The following is a 22,916-nucleotide window of genomic DNA, read 5'->3' on the forward strand; positions in this document are numbered from 1 at the left end:
GATATGATTCCTGATTCACAAACCAGTATGAACAAAACAAAATAGAGGATATAAATATCTTTGTAAACTTGTAGTGTGCCAGGCATTATGTATGCAAGGGTGTTGTTCCCCCGTTTGGGGGGGGGGGGGGGCGGAAAAAAAGGCACACAGACATTTAAAAGATTTCCTTGTGCTATTTTTGGTGCCATTTTTAACGCCTGCTCAGAGCAGGCGGTAAAGGGGGCACACCATTATTTATAATGGTCCCCTATGTACTGTTCAGGGTTAGTACCAGGCGCTAACCCTGAAGAGTACATCAATAGCATCAAAAAAATGTATGCTATTGCCCCCTACCTTGCGCCATGGTGCGCTGTATTTTAAATATGGAGCACACATGGTGGCGTATGGGGGGGTGCTAAAGAGCATAAGAAAAGTGGCGATGCAGTGGATGCAGCAACACTTTTCTTAAATCTTCCCCTAAGTGTCAAACACGTCACCTTAATAGCTAATGGTTGTGAATTTTCAGGAAAAATGTACTCAGAAGAAATAACGTGAAAGCTAGCTATTCCTTTCATTGTCCTGCCACTGTCCTCGAGACGTCAAACCTAAACTGCAGGTATTACAATAAGCTACCAATGCCAGTTTTGTATTAAAGATGAACAGTGATGTTACAACCAGACTGCAACGAGGGAATTAGAGACAGTTTTCGATTTATTGAACTGCAACAATTGTGCCTCATCAAATAATTATGTCATATACTATTATTCAATATTATAAGTCAATATTTGTGTTATTATATTAATATTTATATACATTTGTTCATGATGTTAAGGGGGATTACAACAGCATGTCAAAAGGCGGAGTATAGTAGACCATTTATTTAAATAGATTAATATAAATTCCTTACTATGCCAGATTTAGTGAAATAAGTATGTTTACAAAGAAAATGTGTTGTTTCTTAGGCACTAAGCGCTTGTATGCCCCCTCTATATTTTGTTACACCGATTTAGTTGGATCTAAAAACAAATGACCCAGGCCATGCTTGTAGTGCACTGTTACATGATGAAAAACAACCCTCTCTAGCCATAGCATAAGAAAGGTGTGTTTTTTTAAAAGTGACAGCAATTTCCTGGATAATAAAACGTGTGCAGGAATAAAAGTAAAATAAAATGATAGGCTACGCCTTCTTTTTGCTTATCTCACCCTCATCCCTGAGGGTAAGAACCTTGCCGTGTCTCTGTATTTCATGTTGCTAAATATAAGCACATCTTATTTCATTTGCCTAAGCATTTGTTATTAAGCTATTTATTCAAGCATTCACGTCTTCTGTGTGGTGATGCACGGCAGCAAAGCAAGCGAGCAATGCCAGGGAGCTGCTGAGCCGCAGAGAATGTTAAACTGCCCTTCAGAGGATGACATGCAAAGAAGGCTGAATAATTTATTCGGCCTGATATTTATAAGTTTAAGGGCTGGCCTGCAGTTGTTTGGCTCGCAGCTCCTCATCTGTGAGTAATTCTGTTGAACAATGAGAAATGCCTCCCAATTTCTGCATTAGTTTTTATAAAGAACGCGCAGAAGGTTGATTTTGCATCTCTGCATGACCCATTTGAGGAACACAGTCTAATGAGTTATCCTTATTCAGGGAATACTTTCAAATGTAGATGCATTTTAAGATCATACTTCCTAACTCTAGAAGGAGCAAGGCAAAGCATAACTTTTATTGACTTAAATATTTTAGCCTTGACAATTATTATTTGAAAATAAAGCACCAAATTGACGCATCCCAAAAACAAAAGAAATCTATCATGTACACCATTGACCTAAAGTTTCTCCTGTCCTTTTATCTCTTGTAGTTGCACTCGGCGGTGACCAGGATCCAAGTACAGAGACCAGGTTTCAATTACACCTTTGCCCATATCTGCGTCTTGAACAACGACAAGACCTGCATTGTGGATGATATTGTGCACATTTTGGAGGGACTGAAGTCAGCCCGCTCTTCAAATCGAACAACTTTCATCATCACATATCCAATCACCCAGTTAAAGGATGGCAGGGAAGTGTACAATGGGCATCAGCTGGGCGGTGTCACCATTCACAGCAAAGACCGGGTAAAATCCGCAGAGGCCGTTCAGCTCACCTACTACCTTCAGGCCATCAACGCTCTCAACGACGTGGTCGCTGAGAAGTGGGAGTCCATTTTCTGTGACACTGTGGACCACTTCCAGAGGGCCAACAGGGAAGTCAAAATGTATCCCTTCACTTCTGCCTCGCTGGGGGAGGACTTTCAAAAGACCAGCATTGTGTCTCAACGCTACCTGATCACAAGCTTGGCCCTGGTGCTCACCTTGGCCGTACTCTGTTGCTCCATGCAGGATTGTGTCCGCAGCAAACCCTGGCTCGGCCTGACTGGTCTGGTGACAGTGAGTCTGGCCACCTTAACCGCAGCAGGGATCATCAATTTGACAGGCGGGAAGTACAACTCCACCTTCTTGGGCCTTCCTTTCATCATGCTGGGTAATATGCAATTTAGTTCACTTATTTTAATGTGTTTGGTGACAGTTCTTTATGCTGAGCAGGAAAGGACATTTTGTCACGCTAGCAATGGAAAAATGATAGCAACATTTGCATTTTGGCAGAGCTTTCCTGTTTTTTGAGACATTATCATTGCAACTCAAAGTGTCATATTCAGTTATAGCAGATGCTGTTTCAGAAGCACGTGACAGTACTTCAAAAGTATTTTCCATTAAGTGAAAAGCTATGTAAAATATAATCTGCCATCAGGCCATATCAACCATGGCCATTACATGCCAATTCAGGTCTTGTGTGGGATCTATGGAAACTATGTAGACATGACCTTGGGTCATCCTAAGAGATTACTGCCTGCAATATTTACATTTGAATACATCTCTACACTTGTAATGCAAAACATGTTTTTCGAAGACATATCCGGATTCCAGTTAATCTAAAAAGGGAAAAGTTTTCGTACATGTTGAATCATGTTGTAATTAATCTAACATTGCCATTGCCACATATACTTAAATGTAGATTTTCATAGTTATTTATGAAGGAAAGTCTTAATTTTATTAAAGCCATGGAGGCGAGTATTATGCTTTTCTTTTCTTGCCTAAATTTAATAGCAGCAGTAAAGAAAAACAAATAAACTACAAATCCCAGATGGCGAATGTTCTAAGCTAACAGGAAGAGAAACGTAGTATATGAATGGTAACCAATCAAAACATCCTACACAGTATTAAGACATCACTTGACTGTGAACAGCCCTCTTTTCTTGCTTGAGAAGTTATAAAGAACAAAATACCGGCAAAATAGAAAATAAACTACGTAGAGCCATAATGAGAGAAAGAAGCTTGTGACAAAAGTTCATAAATCCAGTAAACAGTAAGCTGCCTGCAAAAACGGAACCACCAGGACTCCCGAGAATCATCGTATTTGGAATTGACGAAATTGCCAGCAGGGTTATGAGGCAGGTTGATAAGTAGTTGAAATTGCTGTCAGGGTGACAAAAAACAAGAGGTTAATCATTGTGGTGGGATAGCAATCGCCTCTGTGTCTTTAATAAAATGAAGACTTTCCTTCATAAATAACTAGGAAAATCTACATTTTATGTCAAGACTGGAGGCTCCTATTATTCTTGTTTAAAGCCAATTAATCACAGTTGTAGAACCATTGTAAACAGGTTTACAATAAAATACTCTAAACACATTATCACTAGACCAATCAGCTGATCTAAGAATGTCCTCCAAACGGGAACCAGCCCAGAATGCTTTGGAAGCCATAGCTCCTCTGGAAGAATGGGCCCCAAATATGGAAGTATCAATACCAGCCAGGGACATTATACATTTTACCCAGCGAGCCAAATTTGGGCAAGTCACTGTTTTTTTTTACAGAAGATAAGAAGTTTAGACACAGAGGACATTCTTAGATCAGCAGTTTTCTGTTCATAAATCTTGTGTAACACACAGTTTGGGATGATCAGAAAAATAAGGGTAAAAAAATGATGTGAGGTTAGTTTTGGTTCGTCAAACCACTGTGATCAAAACACCTGTGGGAGTAAATTGACGAGAAGAAACGTCCAAGGCTCTAACATTGGACAATCTTTTAACAGAAATGAGGCATAACAACATTGTTAATCTTGCAGATAGCATTTGTAGAGAGAGAATAGAATTATTGGGCCATGACAAAAACAGGAATAAAAAAATATTTACATCCCACAGCTAACTGTATTTAGGAAGAGAGGGATTAGAGAATTTACTCCATTCAAAAGCTGGCAGACGAGAGGATGTTCTCCCACTGGTTTTCCATTGATGTAGGGATGGTTAGAAGAAATTGCTGATCTTTACAGGTTCTGCTGCTAGAAAGTCAATAATAAAGACTACATCTGCTGAAAGGGGATACATGTCTTTTCCCAAGCACCAGTTGTGCCATAAAGACCAAGCTGACTTGTAAGTTTTTGTATTTTTCTGGGCCTAGGATTGTTTAAAATATTCTGAAGCCTCTGATGAAATGAGTGGGAAAGGTTGAGGATTCCCGAAATTTTCCAAACAGAAACAGAAAAAGTAAGAAGATTGTCTAAAATTAGGTTGTGAGGGTGATTCAGAGGGTCCAACAGAAGGTTTGGAAATTAAGGTAGAAGAAAGGGAAAGTCTATGGACAGTTCCAGAAGGGTTGGAAACCATACCTAGGATTGCCAGAACGGAGCTATGAGTACAAGGGTAGCTTGTTGCCGCCTCACCTGAGCGAGTAACCTTGTGATCGTGAGGAAAAGAGGAAAGGCATAATTCAGAGAAGTTGACCAGTTCTGCAAAAAGGCATCTAAGGCTAACGCTAATGGATCTGAGCACCAGCTGTTAAATTGCGGAAGTTGGGAGTTGAGCTGAGAAGCGAAAAGATCTTTTATCAAGGACCCAACTTATTCTGAATTGACAGGAAAATCGAGGGATGAAGTTTCCAGTCGCTTGAGTCTCGAAGATGACGTCAGTGCCAATCTGCTACAGAATTGAGATCACCTGGAAGATATTCTGCATGAACCGAAATTTTGTTTGAAAGGCAAAATTCCCAAAAGCCTTTTGCTAGTTCCGCTAAGGGTTTGGATTTTGTTCCTCTTAAGTGGTTTATATACCTACAGCTGAAATGTTATCCATCCTGTGAAGTATAGCACAGCATACTCTGTTTTTTGCAAGGGTTCTTATTGCAAAGGAGCCGGCAAGCATTTCTAAACCATTGATATGCAATATGGACTCCTCTAGTGACCATCTACCTCCAGTCAATATTGGACCACAGCGGGCCCCCCCAGCCCGTGCGGCTTGCATCTGATTCTAATACCAGATCTGGTGGTGATGCAAAGATAGTTCTGCTGTTCCAGGCATCTAAATGGTCTATCCACCATTGAAGTTCTATGCAAGAGTCCTGATCTAGGGAAATAGTGTCTGAATACATTAGACCATTTTTTAATGTTGGATCCTTAGTCTTTGTGAGCGCCCGGTAGTGCAGAGGGCCTGGGAAGATGGCTTGGCTAGAGGTGGAGAGAAAACCTACTGTTCGCGCTAGTGATCTTAGAGAAATCAAAGAGCTGCAAAGAATTTGAAAAATTTCTGATTTTATGGATTTTACTTTTGCCAACAGGAGATGAAGAGTGGCCGATACCGAATTTATCTCGAAACCCAAGAATTCTATTTGCTGGGTTGGAAACAAAAAGGATTTCTCTTTGTTGAGTATGAATCCTAGGTCTGATAAGAGTGAGCATGTTAGGGTGATGGGAGATTGAAGAGAAAGAGGACTCTGGTTCATTATAAAGATATCATCTAGATAGATTATAAGAGCTACCACCGGTTTCAGTAATTTGGTGAAGCACCATGAGGCTGAAGAAAGACCAAAGGGAAGGGAAATAAAGAGGAAGAATTAGTTTAACCATGGAAATTGTAGGAATTTTCTGTAATCTGAATGTATAGGAACCGTGAGGTATGCATCTTGCAAATTCAAATGAACCATCCAATCATTGAGGAGCAGAGTGTCCCTGAGATGAAGAATTGTTTCCATTTTGAAATGTGGATAGACTACAAAATGATTTAAGTGTTTGAGGTTGATTTCTGGATGCATCTTTTTGTTTTTCTTCTGAACTAGGAAGATGGAACTGGTGAAACCTGATGAGTCGGGTTGACAAAGGGAAATTGCTTGTTTTTGGAGAAGGGACTGTACTTCTAAGGAAATACAGTTGAACATTTTTTTTGAAAAATGTGGAAGAAGAGGTAGGGAAGGCTGAAAAGGATTTAAGTAAAGCTCGATAAGATAACCTTGTACTGTGTCTAACATCCAATGATCTGCAGTGATTGACAACTAGAATGCAGCACACATAGAAAGAGGAAATAACAGGGAGAAATAAAGATATTTCTCCCTGTTGCGTCACTTCTATGCCACCTCTGAATTGGCATACAAATCTGACGCATTCCCAGACTTGTAAATCTGGGAATCTATCAGATTCCTTAGCGTTCCATAGGTGTTGCATGGGAACACTCACAGCAACACCCATGTAACGCCCCTTTCATGCAGCAAGGTGGCTTTGCGTAGCCTTGTAAATATGGGTTGGCACACTGCGCCACAGGAGCATTAAGAAAATGACACTCTGCTGGCACAGTGTGCCGATAGGGCCTAGTAAATGAGGCCACAGAAATCTTACAGCAGATCGCTAAAGAGTTCAATAGTAGAAACAACAAAGCAGGCCCACATTGATTAAAATTATGATCACGTAAAATAGGTAAGATGTAGCGTTTACATAGTATAGCATAAAGAGGACAGAAGAACATAAAGTGCAAGATACATTGGGTCAAAAGGCCTTTAAAGGGGTACTTTATGAAGACCACCAACCAGTCATTGACAACTGGGACAGTAGTTAATAGGTAGAAAATATCTAAACTAAAATAAATGAAGACAAACCTATGCAGATGTTTGTGAATGGCAGTGAGATATGGCTGATTCCCATGAGCAACCAATGTCAGTTGACTTTTAATGACACTGGACTTGGCCATTTCCCTTGAAAATCTTTGATCACTGAGAAAGGACAAACAGTGATTTCTTAGGTCTCTTCTACTCACATTAAGTATAACATCTGGTGAATCAGAATATTCGGGGTGACCCAGATTCACACTAAAAAGTTTTACGACCTTAAACCAAGAGAATGTGCCAAAATGAGTTCTCTTTAAACAATCATCAAAAATCATATGGTTTAAAATATTAAAATCGCTAGTCCAAACCCCAGGCCATGTAAAATAGGTTGTAAATTATTCAGATCAGTTAAAAGCGAAGCCCCTACTTGTGCATGGCAAACAAAGGTAGAGCAATTGCTAGGGACGGGCAGAAGTTTCCAAAAAAATGCATTCTTTAGTGTCTGAAGCTGGATGAAATTTTTGAAGCTCCAGATACCCGCCCCATGAAGGGCTACAGATGTGCATTTGGAAATATAAATGGTTAACATTTCTCTGACTGGCTTATCACCTAGCAGATTACTGGCAAGTTAAAGAAGTGTGGAGAAGGAATTATTGAAATACTACACACTGTTTCCTATGTCTGGAGTCCATGCACCACAGTCATCAGTTGAAACTTAACTTGGCGTTAATTATCTTAAAGGCACAATATATCTGCTTATGCCCCCCCACTTCATAAAAAAGGTTTTCTCTATATTAGCAGATAAACCAAGATCAGACATAAAACCTGTAAAGCCATTGAGTTACTGCTGCAGCCCCTGTGGAATGCGGGATACGAGCACAGCTTTGTCAGCCTAAAGCAGACCAAGTGTGAGTCTGTGGCTGAACATCAGGGGTCACTATGTGTGCTGCACAAGGCAGTCTCTAAGCTGTTAAAGTACAGGGTAAATAAAAAAGGCACTAGCAGACAGCCTTGTCGACTCACGTCCCACCCTTGAGACCATAGAGTATTCTGGCCTTACCTTTGTAGTAGAGATGTGTAAGGAAGACTATAATCATAGTCAGTAGGTCCACCCTATCTCTAATAGAAGAGGGCCATAGTTTATTGTGCAGGATGCTGTTGAGGACGCTTGATAAATCTACAAAAGCTAAAAACAGTTGCCCCTTCTTCATAAAAGTATATTTCGCCAATAAGTAAATTGAGATTTAAACCTTGTTCTACTGTCCCCAGGCCTTTCTGAAAACCACATTGGAGGTCAGAAACTATTTTGCACATTCTTCCAGACAATTCATCAAGATTCTCCCAATCACTTTAACCATGGAAACAAGGAGTGAGATGGGGTGATAACAGGCAGGGTCCACATGGTCACCTTCCTTAAAAACTGGTATGATTAAGGCTCCCAACCAAGTTCTAAGAAAACAAGAATGACAGCAGGCCCGTAAACCTCTGGTTATAATGGAACACCATAAATGGATATTAGCCTTGAATAGACCGGTTAATACACCATCAGGGCCAGAGGCTTTACCACCCTTACTCTCCACGATAACCCTATTGACCTTGTCCAAGGAAAAACACACATTACTGGAATCAGAAGTCATAATTTCCAAAGCAGTATTATCAAGCCCAGACGATGGCTGGGTTGAACTGAAATGTATTTTAGAGAAATGGGTAACCCCCTCTGACTTGTTTATTGCTGTCTCTAAACTAAGAGCGAGTTCATCATTTAGAAGAGGGCTATTAATCACCCACCAAAAAGCACAGGTATTTGTGGACACATTAGCTTCAAACAAAGAATCCCAAGCCAGGATTTTTAGTTCCTTCTTCCTGTTTTTCAAAGCTATATTATAGACTAACCTACACCGTTTCACCTCCCAGGGACAGCAGGTGATTTACAAAGGGCTAGCAAAAGCTGTTTATTGGTTTTATAAGTTACTGTCAAACCACCCGGGGCTTCGAGAATGAGATTTGGGCAATGGTCTAGATAGAGTTACTGTAATGTCACCCGCAATTAAAAAGAAATGCAGTCCTAATGTCGGTGTCGCTGGACGAAATATCCTGGCAAGTATCGAAAGCATCCCTTTGGGCAGTAATCAACTTTTCAAAGAAATTATTTGAGTTCACCCAAGACTATTTTATCGAGGTACTGTTACAGACTGTTACAACTGAACTATCGATTATGGGTTCCACATAAATATTTCTGTTCCCATACTCCAATCTGAGTGATATAAAATGAGGAAAATGATCACTCTAAGAGGTTTGATGGGTCTTAAAGTCAGATAAGATAAACTGACAGTTGATGGAAAATAAAATATAATCGATAACAGTGATGTCCACCCCCCCAAAAGAGAGGATTAAAAGGAACAAAGAGAGAACCCATTTAATTTGAGAAACCATGTTTGAATTTTAACAATAAATTGTCAATAACAAGCAGTAACAACTGTGAGAGAAATGAGTAGCAGCATTGTTATTTAAATCAACCATACCACAAATTGCTTTAGATGGAAAAAGACATGGTTGGATTTTAAAATTGCCTCCCCATATTAAAAACATTTCCTTCCCTTCAAAGTAACAGATTTTATCTAAGTCTTGCTCAAGCTGATACAGAACCAAATTGATTTCAAGAGGGGGGGCATTATTATAGAAATTTACAACAATGAGACTCATGTTAGGGGTAAAACGACAAATAATTATCAAATAATATAATGAAGGTGAATCAACTGTGATCATACAGCAAGACAGCTGGTTGGAAACGAAAATGTCCAAAAAGTGGCAGTGCTGGTGGTCCGACCGTGGCGGTAACGATAAGGTCATAATGTCACTGCGGGAAGATAGGGCCTGAATCTCTGGCAGTTTTACCCTATCAGATTCAGACTCAGTATTGAGATAACTGATGTGCACATCTGCTATATGAAAAGGTTGCATATAGTCAAGTCAAGTAAATTCGGTCTGAATTTTTAACTATAAAAGCATAAGATAAATACACGTAAAACTTTAAAGCAATATCACAAAACAATAAATAATAAATACATCATTGGATTAAAAAGTGCCCTTACTAAGTCATAGTCCTTAGTTACAAGGCCTGAATAATAAACTTCAAGACTGCGAAACAAATTTCTGGTGACTCTAGGCGTTGTAAAATCATCACACCTTCTTGATGTGTTAAAACACGCTTACCACTAAAAAAAAGATGTTCTAAAAACAGAATACAGAGTGCAAAACAGCATAAAGTGCCTGGTTGACTGCTTTGAGGCTCCATCACACGGGCAACAGGATAGTGAAGCAAACCAAGACCCCACCACGGGAAAAGCCCCTAGTAAATGAATCGTACAGGCTCTGAGCCACGCTAAGAAAATCCTGTGTTCTGTGCCCTTAATCCACATTAAATAAGGTTCCATACCATTACATGTAGAAATCAGAATATACTACAAAAAACATATCAAGAGCTTTTGCAAGTCTTAGGCTTTCTCTGTGGGCAAGATACATTTCCTTGACCAGAGCCTGAGTGCACAGGCTGATCCTGTCGGATGTCTCATAAAAGCATGGATTAATTCCCGAAGAGTACTTTTTACATAATTAATTTAGGGGATGACTGATGGATTACTAAATTTAAGGCAGTCCTCCAGGATTGAACGAGTAAAAATCAACTCCATGGTGGACCAGATTTTAACCCATAACAGAATGGGTGTAAACCCACTATGTTATCTAAAAATCCTAGCCCCCCTTCATGATGAGAGATTAAGCTTGAGGTAGATTTAGGAAGACCTAAAAGCCTAGTTAAAAACCTATTCTTTACTTCCTAGAGGCAATTTATAGACATGTACCCCTATACACTGGCCCTCTTATCTGACCAGTGAGAGCCATTTGCTTTTATATAGCACTGTCGGTTCATTTGGGGTCTTTTGATCCATCTTCTTTGCAGATCTGAAAAGGGTTTCACACCCCTCCTCCATCCACTGAGCCCTTTCTAAGATTGATTAATCCCAACTCAAGTTTGCATTAAATAAAATGCCCAAATAGCTAAAGCGCATAGACTTGTTTATCGGGGTATCACCAATAAATCATTTTTAGAGTGAGTATTATTTGGGCCGCAAATTGAAATACAAAATATGCTGCTGTTGACCTTAAGCTTCAGCCTCTGAAAAAAATTATAAAACCTATCTAAGAGTGCTTGCAAACCATTTTCTGTATGGGCTAAAAGGACAGCGTTGTCCGTGTACAACAGTACAGGGACAATTCACAAACCTATTTTGGGCACATCTGGGATACACGTGCATAAGAAGGGATCCAAAGCAATAATATAGAATGAAAATGAAAAAGGGACCAAAATGCAGCCCTTTCTCATCCCATGGGTAACTGGTATGGGAGACATCAGGTCTCCAGACTGAGAGTAGTGCACTCTCATGTAGTTGCCCTGATGGAGACCTTTTAGAACATCCACGAGAGGAGGATCAATTCTTGCAAGGGCAATAATATCCCAAAGTTTCTCCCTCTCCACTAGGTAAAAAACACAGAAGAGGGCCATAAAAGCCAAGTGTATGACACGTCTCCTGGCAATGACATATTTGCCTAGGAACAGGAAAAGATTTCATACCTGGTCTGTGCTAACCCGACCAGGCCAAAACCTATATTGCACATCAGAGAAAAATGAGTTTTCTTTTGCCCACACTTACAATCTCTCCATATAGTCATATTATGGTGAGTGGAATTTACTACCAAAAAGAAGAAACAATAGTATTCTATTATTCCTGATTTGTGTACTTTTTTTCATCAAAAACATATTTATACAGACAAAGCTTTGTGAAAGATAGACATAGAATGGATTTTCATTGAATGGTTTTCCCTGTGGCTAGAGCTCAGTGATGAAAAAGACTGTGGATTGAATATCATAAGATGGGAAAAACAGCACTGACATGTTCAACTCAGCAGATTGTGTGGCAGTCCCTACTGTTTATTATATATAGCTGGACATTTAGGGAGTGTAATAACTTCTGTAGCTCCTAAAATGTGCATTTTCTAACTGGCTGGGGCGGCTGGGAATAGCATGCCGGTACATCTGACGCTGAACTTGTCACTACTATTACTAATATGGGCTTCATTGCAAGAGCTCTATAGCATTCTTCAGTAACTCTGCCCCCCAGACTTACTAATATGAGAGGCATCAGTAATTCTGGAGCGAGGTTATTGGTGATAACAAGTGGTATGCTGATGGGTTCCCTGAGAAAGGAGGAATTGCTAGTGAATCTATAATTTTGATTCTCATTGCCCAGTATTTCCACCTGGTATTTCATCAGGGGACTGCATGTGGAGCCTATGGGTAAATGACTGTGAGCGCCGAACTTTCTACTGCTGCGCGGGACGCGCCCGGGAAAAGCCTTGGCCAAGGCCGGGCCCGTCCTTCGCCCGTCAGCGACCGACAGAGGCCGGGCTGGGTCACCCCTCTTAACTCAAGGAATGGGGGATGAGTGTGAGATTATTGCTTTGACATTCTCTGACATTTGAAGGCACTTGTGCCATGCCTTAGTGCCTTTAGGCTCCCTCCCTAGGTAAAAATGTATTACTCCAACTTTTACGTGTGTCTGTTGCTGACCTGCTGTCCCATCTAAAGCCATTCACTGTGCACTGTGAGGATGGGCACGAGAAGAGGCCCGCAAACGGGGGCCCATAGTGGTGGTGGAGGTCAGGGAAGTTCAAACACAACCCTGGACTCCTTTCTCCCAAGAGCTGTTGGGGTTGTGACCAAGGAGATTGACCTGGCGGAGAGGAGGTTTTCTCTGGAAATGGGTGACTGGCGCCAAGCTTCTGTAGCAAGCAATGTTTTGGGGGTTTTGGAAGTTGAAGTGGTTCCTTCCGGGAGGGTGCAATATGCTGCCTCTGTAATTCCCCTACCTGCAGAAATGGAGGCTTGTGGCGGGACTGGGCTCTCGAGGAAAAGTAAGAGGCTCTTGATGGTCACTCTGCCGCTTCACCCCCTGGATATCTGTAGCCCTACCCTGAAAAAAAGAAAAGCACTGAAGAAAGCCGGGAGCAAACTGAAAACGTCTCTGTCTGCAAATTCTACGGGCCTGATAGATGGCATTGACTTTAGCCAGCCCCCGGGTGGTGGAGTAAATAATCTATTGATGAAATTCAAGGAGATGATTGAGGCTAGTTTGACTCCAGTTTTGGCAAAATTGTTGGCTCTTGAAAAAGCAGTCTCCCGGCTGTATGAGCAGGAGAGGCTCAGCCCAGACACAGGTGGTCCCTTGGATCCTAACTGCCAAAACCAACTGTGTGACGGGGAGCTTCTACATGAGGGTGCTCCCAGGACTTTGGAGAGAGCCACACGGCAGCCGGCTAACATTGCAAATCCAGGGGCACAGGGTTTTTGTGCAGAGATTGTTCCGGCTGCACCTTCTGCCCCTGCGACAGGTGCGAGGGAGGAAAACAGGCCAAGAGGTGGTACGCAATTTGACAATGGGACCGTGGAGAATGGGAGGGAGTCCCAACATAATGGCAGAATACAAAATTGGCATTTGATGAAGAAAAGTTCCCCACTGATTTGTTTGGAGCTCTCTCCGGCCTGTGCCCCCTATGTGGTGGTGTTGACAGACGTCCCTGCTCTTGCTCCAGGCTCTAGTGAATCTACGGACCAATTGAAATATAAGACTGGCCATTGGCTGAGTAAAAACTGTGATTTTGCTTGTAAGGACCTGAGCCATATCCTGTTTGTCAGAAGAATTGATTGGGTTGGGCCCCAAGCAAAAGAGAGAAATGGAGACTGTATTATTATCAACTGTAAACATCCTGGACTGGCCCAACGGCTCCTCTCCACACAAAGTATGGTTTCCCAGAGAGAAGGAAAGATTGGTATGGTCCATTTGGGTTATTTTTATAACCATATGTGGCAGGGCGTTGAGTTTCTAATTAGGAATTGTAGGAATTCCCATCTTGGCCAGAGTATTCCACAGTTTGCTAGTTGGAGGAAAGATATTATTAGCACTCCTGACCTGGAGGGGGTGGATTGTCGCTATGCAAGGAGACAGACTGAGAGTTTGGCAGTACCCCCTAATTCTTTTATGACTAGGGAGGTCCAGGGCGAGAAGACCACAAAGTGCTGCCTTATTTCATGGAACATTGCAGGGTATGATACACAGCTTTCAGACCAGGCATGGATAAAGTGCTTGGCGAACTATGATTTTATCATGCTTCAAGAGGCAGGCAGCCTGTGATGGTTATTATAGATTTGCAGTCCCAGCAGTTTGGCCCTATGGAGGCCGCCCCAAAGGTGGTTTGGTTACCCTACTCCGATTCACTAAAACAGCAAAAGCATTTCAAATCAACTGTAATCACCAGGGTATACTGATTTTCTGGGTAGTTTTCCCTAACAAATTCAATATTTTCTTGGTCAATTTTTTTAACACTGTTTGTGATGTGGGGTGCCAAATCAGGGTCCTTTTCTCAGCTCTCCAGATACTGAAGCGCAGAAGGAGGAGGTGAGTTTGGAATTCTGTGCTGTTGTGTCAGGTGGTTTTAATGCTAAGATAGGACAACACAGCACTGTGGTGAATCCCACTGAGTCTGACCGCAAGGTTTATTCAGCAGACGGTGGACAGGATCCCTGGGGCAGGGTTCTGATTAAAGGCCTACGGAATATGGGTCTTCTGAATATTTGTGACATTGAAGTGGTAAGCACTCACCAGATTCCAACCTTTGTAGGTAGAGGGGTTGGTACAACTATTGATTATATTTTTGTGTCCCCAACTCTAAAAGATTTGGTCATAGGTGGAGAGGTGGTAGAGAAGCACCTTACTGGTCATAACCCCCTTACAGTCCTCTTCAACTTTCCACAAGCTCTATTTAAACCAGGTCGAGGAGGGCCTGCTTTGGTGAGGATAAAAGACCAGGGCAGGAGAGTTGGTTGGAAGCAGGTTAATATCCATCAAGAAGTAGTTAGGGTGGTGGGTGACAACCTAAAATTTATTACAGATACACTTCTGGCAAAGACTTCTAGTCCAGGGGAAGTTATGGGTGCGATGCCCAGAGTGAACGAAGCTTTCAAAGGCTGCTGGATCCTAGCTGCTCAGTCCCCCCACAAGGATAAGGGTGGATGGTTCAGTGAGACCAGCTATGACGCTGGGAAAACCCTGAGGACTACCCATGAGACATGGACTGTGTTAGAGTTGTGAGGGATAAGTACAAAAGTGTTCTGAGGGCAAGACAGCTGTCAGTGGAACTTAAGAACCCTGGCCTGTTTTGGAAAGTTGTAAATAGGGGTTACTTTGAATTAGAAACATCTGAGGGCCTGGGCTGTAACATTGTCTCTGAGGTCTGGGTGAATATTTTTTGTAGAATTTTTCTGGGGAGTCCTTTAGGAAACAATTGGGGTATACAGTCTTATGATTTCCCCAGCTTAGCTATCAAGTTTACATTCCATGAGGTAAGGGAGGAGCTTCATGGCAGTGCTAGCAATAAATCTCCAGGCCCAGATTCAATTCCTATGGATCTCTATAAATCTTGTCCCCAGTTATATGCGTCAATCTTGTTAAATGTCCTTAATGCAGCAGTCAGTGTGGGAATTCCTGCTTCATGGAGATCGGCTTGTATTATTCCCGTGTTCAAAAAGGGGAACTGTAATGATCCCAAGTCATATCGCCCTATTTCCCTTCTTGATTCATTTGCCAAAATTTTGGGGCGGATTTTTTTAAGGCGTATTGAGGTTTGGATGGCTGAGAATTAAATTTTGAGCCGGGTAGAGTACGGCTTTAGGGAGGGGCTTGGTATCCAGGAACAGTGTTTAAACCTGTTGATGGTGATTGGGAAATATACGCAAGCCAGGAAAGGCACCCTATATCTTGCATTCATGGATCTTAGCTGTGCCTTTGATAAGGTAAATTGGATTAAGCTGTGGGAGAGGTTAAACCGGTTAGGTATGGATCCCCAAATTGTGGAGTTGCTTCGGTACCTCCACCTAGGAACTAATGAAAACGTGAGGGTGGGGACCATTGGTGAATGTTGGGATACTTTTGAGCTAAACAGGGGTTTGCCTCAGGAATGTGTCCTGGCACATACACTCTTTCTTTTGTATACTAATGGACTGTTTGATTTTTTAGTGGAACACTGTAGGGATGCTCCCAAAATTAATGGTAATAGTGTCCCGTACTATGAATGGCCTTCGGGAAGCAGTTAGAGATTGTTAAACCTTGTGTTTCCAGGAGAGGGGTGCTTTTTAATGCTACATTTGGTGCCACATTTGACTTTGCTGCAGGGGTGGGAAGTAAACCAATTAAGCCCCTGCTTGAAGTTTATAGGCGTAAATGCCTCCCAGTCCTGCCGTATGGGGCTCCACTTCGGGGAGATACGGATAATAGGGCCCCTGTAGTAGAGGAAAATCTATTTTGCAGAAGACTGATAGGAGTTGGTCAAAATACCTCTGGCTTCTGTCTGCTTATAAAATTAGATCTTGAGTTTGTACAAGATACCATCCAGCTTGCGCCCTTCTTGTTATGGATCTCTATTTTGACAAATAAATGTGCCTCTTTTAACAGAGAGGTCCTGCGGGACTGCTTGGCCTGTGATCATGTGAAGGATATCCCGTGGCTGATCTATATAAGAAAAGTAGCCTATGTGCTGGGGCAGCTGGATATGTTTGAGGCTCCTGAGGGTCTGACCAGCTGTGACAAACGTTGGGCTAAGGAAAATTGCCTGAAAATCTTGGGGGCTAAAGGAGAGGAGGAGGAGTTATGAAAAAAATCAGTAAGGGATTTTATAATGTTGAAGATGGGGGTGGGTCCTGAGCCCTATCGTCTGGAGATTAAAAATGTGAGGGAAAGGACTCTTATCTCACGATTCCATCTAGGGGTTATCAGAAGTAATTTATGCTTTCCGTTAGGTCAGTATGATGAAAAATCTATAAAACTCTGCCCCTGTGATGGAGTGTCTCCTAGACTCTGATCCATTTTACCTTGTTCTGCATTTTTTATGCACCCTTCAGGCAGCGTTTTTTATTCTCCCTGCCGAGACCTAGGGGTTTTGTGCAATATTGCCCAGCTTTTCTGTGGCTGCGCAAGGCTTCTGATGCGCCGGTGTGGCGGGAGCTGGGGTCTTTTCCTAAGGAAGCCATAACCTTGCGAAATAATCTAGAGTATTTTTAAATAATTTTATATTTTTATCTTGATTGATTTATTTATTTTTCTTTCTTCTTAATGAATTCTGGACTGCAATCTTTTATTCGTGTATATTTGTCTAATAGGATATGAGGGGATATATAAATATATTGGCCGAATGAATTTTGTTTTTATATGATGTGCAGTTTATTTATTGATATGGTTGATTATTTTCATACCGAATAAAGCGTTTTGATGATGATGATGACTGTGAGGTCCTCTTCTCTCATTGACTAGCATTAGAACTACCTCATATACTTTTAAGTGGGAGATTCTGATCTGGAAGGAGTAGCCCTGTCATGCTTAATGATGAAGTTGGATTTAATATTGCTATTTTAGAAATGCCACTTTTAGAAACTGGGTTTCTTTTCTGCACTTACTGCCACCTGTGCCTTACAGCCCTGTCTCCAATCCATGTCTGGTCTGTGCTTGTTGATAGCTCCCCTTGTGCACTCCACCCAGACAGCCATAAACACAGGACACTCAGTCACATCTGCATTCATCTGCATACTGAATGGGCCTCCCTGGGCAGGAAGGGTGGCAAGGCTGTCTCTTACATTTCAAAGGCCAGTGGCCTGCCTTCACACAAAGGACTGACAACCCCCCGGCAGGGATGCTGGCAGACAGGACTGGGCTGAAAGGGGAACGTGTGCACTTCAAAACCACACTTTGAAGTTTCCCCTATTTCAAAGGCATTTTAAGCATATAAACTGGGTCTCTGACCCCACCAAATCAGACACTTCTGGATCTACACCTGCACTCTGTCAGAGGAACTGCCTGGCTACCCAAAGGACTCATCTGGACTGCTTTGTTAAGAAGGACTGCTGCCCTGCTGGTTGCCCTGCTGCCCAGCGGAGCTCTGACCTTGTTGGAAGGACTCTGCCTTCCCCAAAAGAAAAGTGCTCTCCAAGGGCTTAGATTGAGCTTGCCTCCTGTTCTAAGGTCTCAGGTCCAACAACAACTTCACCAACTAGCTTTTAGCTAGTTTGCCAACTTCAGCGATCCCAAGAACGACTTCAGCAATACCAGTACCAGCGCCGCAGCTGCTCCTGCTCTGTGGACATCGCTGCATGCAATGACCGTGGTCTGCAACGCAATTCCGACATTGCCGCAGTGCCTCTGGCAGCTCGCTGTATTATCGCTATGCTGCGAAGTTGACTCATCACATCTTGACCAACTGGATTCATCGTCCCCACTGGGTGACAAGGAGCCGATGCCTCACCACCAACACTGCACCAGCTCCCTCTACAACTGAACGGAACCGACGCCTAACCTCCACAGCCTCACAGTAGGGAACCAACGCCTCAACTTCCATGCCATGTCTGTGACTGCTTTTTAATAAAGCAGTTGTTTTTTTTTGTAATGCAGCCCATTTCCCTTAAAGGAAAACGAGATGCATTACAAAAATGAAAAATTAAACATTTTCGTTTCATTTTTTCAGAGCAGGCAGTGGTCCATAGGAAAAAAAATGTTTGCAGTGCCATTCTCAACGGGGAAGGGGTCCTATGGGGACCCCTTCCCTTTTGCAAATGGGTTACCACCCATTACAAAAGGGTGCAAACTGCAATTGGTTTGCGACCACGTTCGCGTTCACAAAGCAATCCTGCATTGCAGTGCGACTAGCAATTAGGAAGGGAACACCCCTTCCTAATTGCGACTCGCAAACCCATTTTGCAATTCGGTAACCAGGTTACCGAATCACAAAACGAGGTTTGTGCATTGCAACGTGCATTTTGCACGTCGCAAACAGCAAAATTCACTGTTTGCGACGTGCAGACTGCTTTGTACATCTGGCCCAAAATCTTTAAAAATTCACAACTTGGCTTGTATGCATTGGATTTTCATTGTTCCAACCTTATTTTTTTCAGATAAATATTATCTATTTTTCTAAACCTGTGTGGTGTATTTTTATGGTGTTTTCACTGTGTTGCTGTATGAGTTATTGCACAAATACTTTACACATTGCCTTGTAGATTAAGCCTGCCTGTTCTGCTCCAAGCTACCAGAGGGTGAGCACAGGATATTTTGGGTTGTGTTGTAACTTACCCTGACTGGGGTTGTGGGCCCTACTTGGACAAGGGTGTATACCTCTGCCAACTAGAGACCCAATTTCTAACATGGAGTTTAACTAAACATCAACACCTTTACTTGCATAACAATAGAACTGTTCACCACTAATACCACTCCCGTGCACTTTGGACCATGAGGACAACTGGCTTCACAGTTTTAGCTGTGCAAGAAGTTAAAACAGGCATGTATATCGTTCCTCCCCTTATTCGTACTGTTCATTAAAGGTCTTTGTGAATATACAATGAGCGAACCATATGATTTGCTGAAAAAAAAAGGGAAATGGTTTATCATTTAATAAATACCAATGGTTCCATTTTGATGGAAAGAACAGGAGGCACTCTGCAGGAACAGTTCAATAAAGTTTGAGATCACTACAATAGAAATTGAATTATGGTAAACGGAGGGAGGTCAAAGATAATGATTTGGGCAATCTAAACATAGTCAGATTGGTGGAAAACTATTCTTGGGACAAAAAGAAGTTGAAAAAGATATTAACTTTTAACTATCTGGGAATTACTCAGAATTTGCTTAATCGTCAGGGGAGCTTTAAGTTTATTAGTTTAAGATAGAAAGAAAGTTCTTCTTGCTACGCTCTTGGGTCAAGTGCAGCATCAATGATGGAGTGCATTGTCAGCGACTAACACAGTAATGTACATAAAGTATGTGTTATATTTATTGGGACTAACTTATGTGCCCCTATACAAGATAGAAAGGGCATTATTTGGGGTTTGACAGAGAGAAAGACAGGCTGTAAACAAGTGGACCTCCCACCCCACCAATTCTGCTGTTTCCCCCACTCTGTTTTCAGTTGGGGAAACACTGCAGTGCCGTCGGCAGAGCACTGACTGGTTCTGCTGGTAGTACATTTTTCCAGTGGTCCATCTGACACAAGACCTCCAGCTCACAGTGATTGTCAGTCCTCCCTTATTAAGGACAAGACTAACATCACTCATTTTCACTTCCAATGTTTTTTAAATGTAATTTATTACATTTCTAAAGACAACAAGTTATTGTTATTTCATTAGTTCAAGAGTATTTACATAGGATAATATATACAATTTAATTGCAGTGTTGAAGCAAGCACATCATATAAAGTTGTGATGCAGTAAATGGCACAGTATACATCCAAAATATTGACAAATGAAACAGTACCCCCCTCCCCCCTACACATTCACTATGTTAATCCTATGGCTGTAATGCAAGCAATTAGTTGACAGAAGAGTGTGTGGCATACCATCATGTTGAAGACCATAGGAGTAGAGCATCTAAAATCATTGGCTGGCGTTAAAGTAATACCGAGGGCCAGAGCACAGTAGTATGAAGCCTAGGAAAGCGCGTCTGGATTTAGTCAGTATCCTCCACCTGGGTTTTGAACGGTTCCAGCAAAGTGACCCGCACCATAGCTACAGGCCGTCTGCGTAGCCCATGGTGTTCATCCCTCCGTAGAGCTGAGCTCTCAGCTGATCCCCATCTATAAACTTCCTCATGACAGCCCAGTGTGAGCGGCAGAGTGGGAAACTTCCAACACCACGTTATTTGTCACTTTACCAGCAGTAGTGCTAGGTCAACAAAACATGATTCAGTTTCAGAAATTTTATATTTGGGGTAGAGTACTAGTACACGATGTTCTCCAGGATCCGAATATGTGTTTCCTGTGAGAGTTCTACCAGTAAGATGACATTGGGTAATGTGCACACCATATGCAGCAGGTCTGCCTCCTTGGTGCGGTATCTCGGGCAGGAGGATGCTGCTGCGGGTAAGATTTTGTGTAACTTAAACGTTGGTAAAAATGCTCTTTGTAACATCGTGAACTGAATGAACTTGAATTGTGTGTTGTGGGGTATCATGTTAGGGTATGTTAGGAGGAATTACCTCGACCGCCCATTCCTTGCTGTGGAATGGGCGGTCGAGGTCAGCTTCCCATTGGTTTCTTAGTGAAGTCATCACTACATGTAAATGGGAGTGCAGGCCTCTATTAAACCACTTAACTAAGTGTCTGCCCATGCCCATCTTTTAAACTAGTTGTACCAGTGCATGAGTGGCAGGCTCCATCCCCGTTGGCGACCAGCCCTGGTGAATGTAATGTAGGATATTGGCACGCACAAGAAAGAGGGCTCGGGGAAGTTTGTGTATTTGTATAAAATCCCGGTGTGACAGCAGTATTCCATCCTCAAATAAATCACCAATAGTGGAGACACCCACAGCTACCCAAGTTGACAGTTTAGCAGATGTGAGAATGCCCACTGGGGTGGGTAGGCTTCAGAAAGGAATGTTTGAGGTGTAAGGATTCTGTGGCCCATATTTAAACTTTTTAGTGCAAAACTGCGCTAATGCAGTTTTGCACTAAAAAGTTTAGGCCGGCTTGCGCCATTCTTGAGCACCAGCCAGGTGCCATATTAATGGAATGGTGCAAGCCAGTGCTAAGCTTGGGCCAGCATCAACTAAAATGACTCTAGCCAGGTGTGAGTGGCAGGAGAGGAGATGGAGGTTGAGCGTCAAATATTACGCTAGGCTGGTTATAGGCATAAAAAAGCCTCAGACCAGCCTAGCATCATTTCCTGACGCACCACCATCCATAACACATGACTCCTGTCTTATAAAATACAGGAGTCATGCCCACCGCCCCAATGGCCAGCACAGGGGACTAGTGTTCCCTGGGCATGGACATTGCATCCAATGCCATGCAGGGGCCTCTTGTTAGGGCCCCCAATGGCACTTTAAAATAAAAACAAAAAATACTCGACTTACCTGGGGTGGGGTCCCCCATCCTCTGGTCTCCCTCTGGTGTGGGTGGGGGTGTTTGTGGGACTTGCGGTGGGCAACTGTGGACCCGTTCAAAGGGTGTTTAACCACGGAAATGGGTTCACGAATCCCCTAATGCCTGGTCTTACCCAGGGGTTAAATAATGGTGCAAAGCAAGCTCTGCACCATTATTCAGCCCCTCCTCCCACCCTGCATAATTTTTTGCACGGGTAGGTTCACACATCAAAAAAATGGTGCAAACTCCAATATTTTGACGGGAGACATGTCTAGCATCAAAATACAAAAATGGATTTAAGTTTGGACTGAACTTGTATTAAAAAATTATACAAATTAGGCACAGAGTATAAATATGCCCCTTAGTGCAAGTGAGACAGAGTGCACTGTATCTGTATCTGAGAGAATTGTGTAGCAGTAAAGACAGGTTGGGGGGCCTCATACTCTCAGGTAATAGTGATGCACGTAAACTAGTGATGCACAGTTTAGATGACTTATACCCTATTTCTAGTAGATGTAGTCCTGCCAACCAGTATGAAAGCAACTGTGTTTTGGCTGCAATGCAATAAGTCCAAAAATCAGAGGCACCTAGTCCAGCACTCTCTGTAGAAAGCTGCGGCTCAAGAAGACCAAGTCGGCAGCAGCCACAGCCCCATATAGGGTCAGTTAGAAGGGAGTCCAAAAGTCTTAAAAAAAGACCATGGGGAAATTATCCGTATAGTTACAAAATAGTTTAAGAATTTTGGGAGCATCACCATTTTGGAAAGGGCCTGTGGGCCTGCCACTGAAAGCTGTAGGGTAACCCATAATTTCACCTGGGCTGCCAATGCTGAGATGGCCTTATGTAAATTCCCTTCAAGTAGGTCAATGTGTCATCTATAAACCTGGATGCTCAGGTATCTAAACTTGTTATGGGCCACTGGGACAGTTCCTGTGTCCAAAGATATTGTGTCATGGGTCATGTTGTTCTGAAAGGAAAATCCATGTGATTTGGCATGGTTGACTCAGATGCTGGATAAGTCTCAGAATTTC

The 22,916-nt window shown here is 42.4% G+C and overlaps 1 protein-coding gene across 1 annotated transcript in view; it reads left to right on the top strand.

Moving 5' to 3' along the window:
- The window catches only part of PTCHD1 (patched domain containing 1), a 967,974-nt gene that overhangs the window by 461,221 nt on the left and 483,837 nt on the right, over nucleotides 1–22,916 (top strand). The window contains exon 2 of the mRNA XM_069204742.1: nucleotides 1,833–2,493. Coding sequence (XP_069060843.1) covers nucleotides 1,833–2,493 — 661 coding nt within the window. The remainder of the gene's footprint in view (nucleotides 1–1,832; nucleotides 2,494–22,916) is intronic.

Source organism: Pleurodeles waltl, chromosome 8 (genome assembly GCF_031143425.1).
Source record: "Pleurodeles waltl isolate 20211129_DDA chromosome 8, aPleWal1.hap1.20221129, whole genome shotgun sequence".
Taxonomy (NCBI): domain Eukaryota; kingdom Metazoa; phylum Chordata; class Amphibia; order Caudata; family Salamandridae; genus Pleurodeles; species Pleurodeles waltl.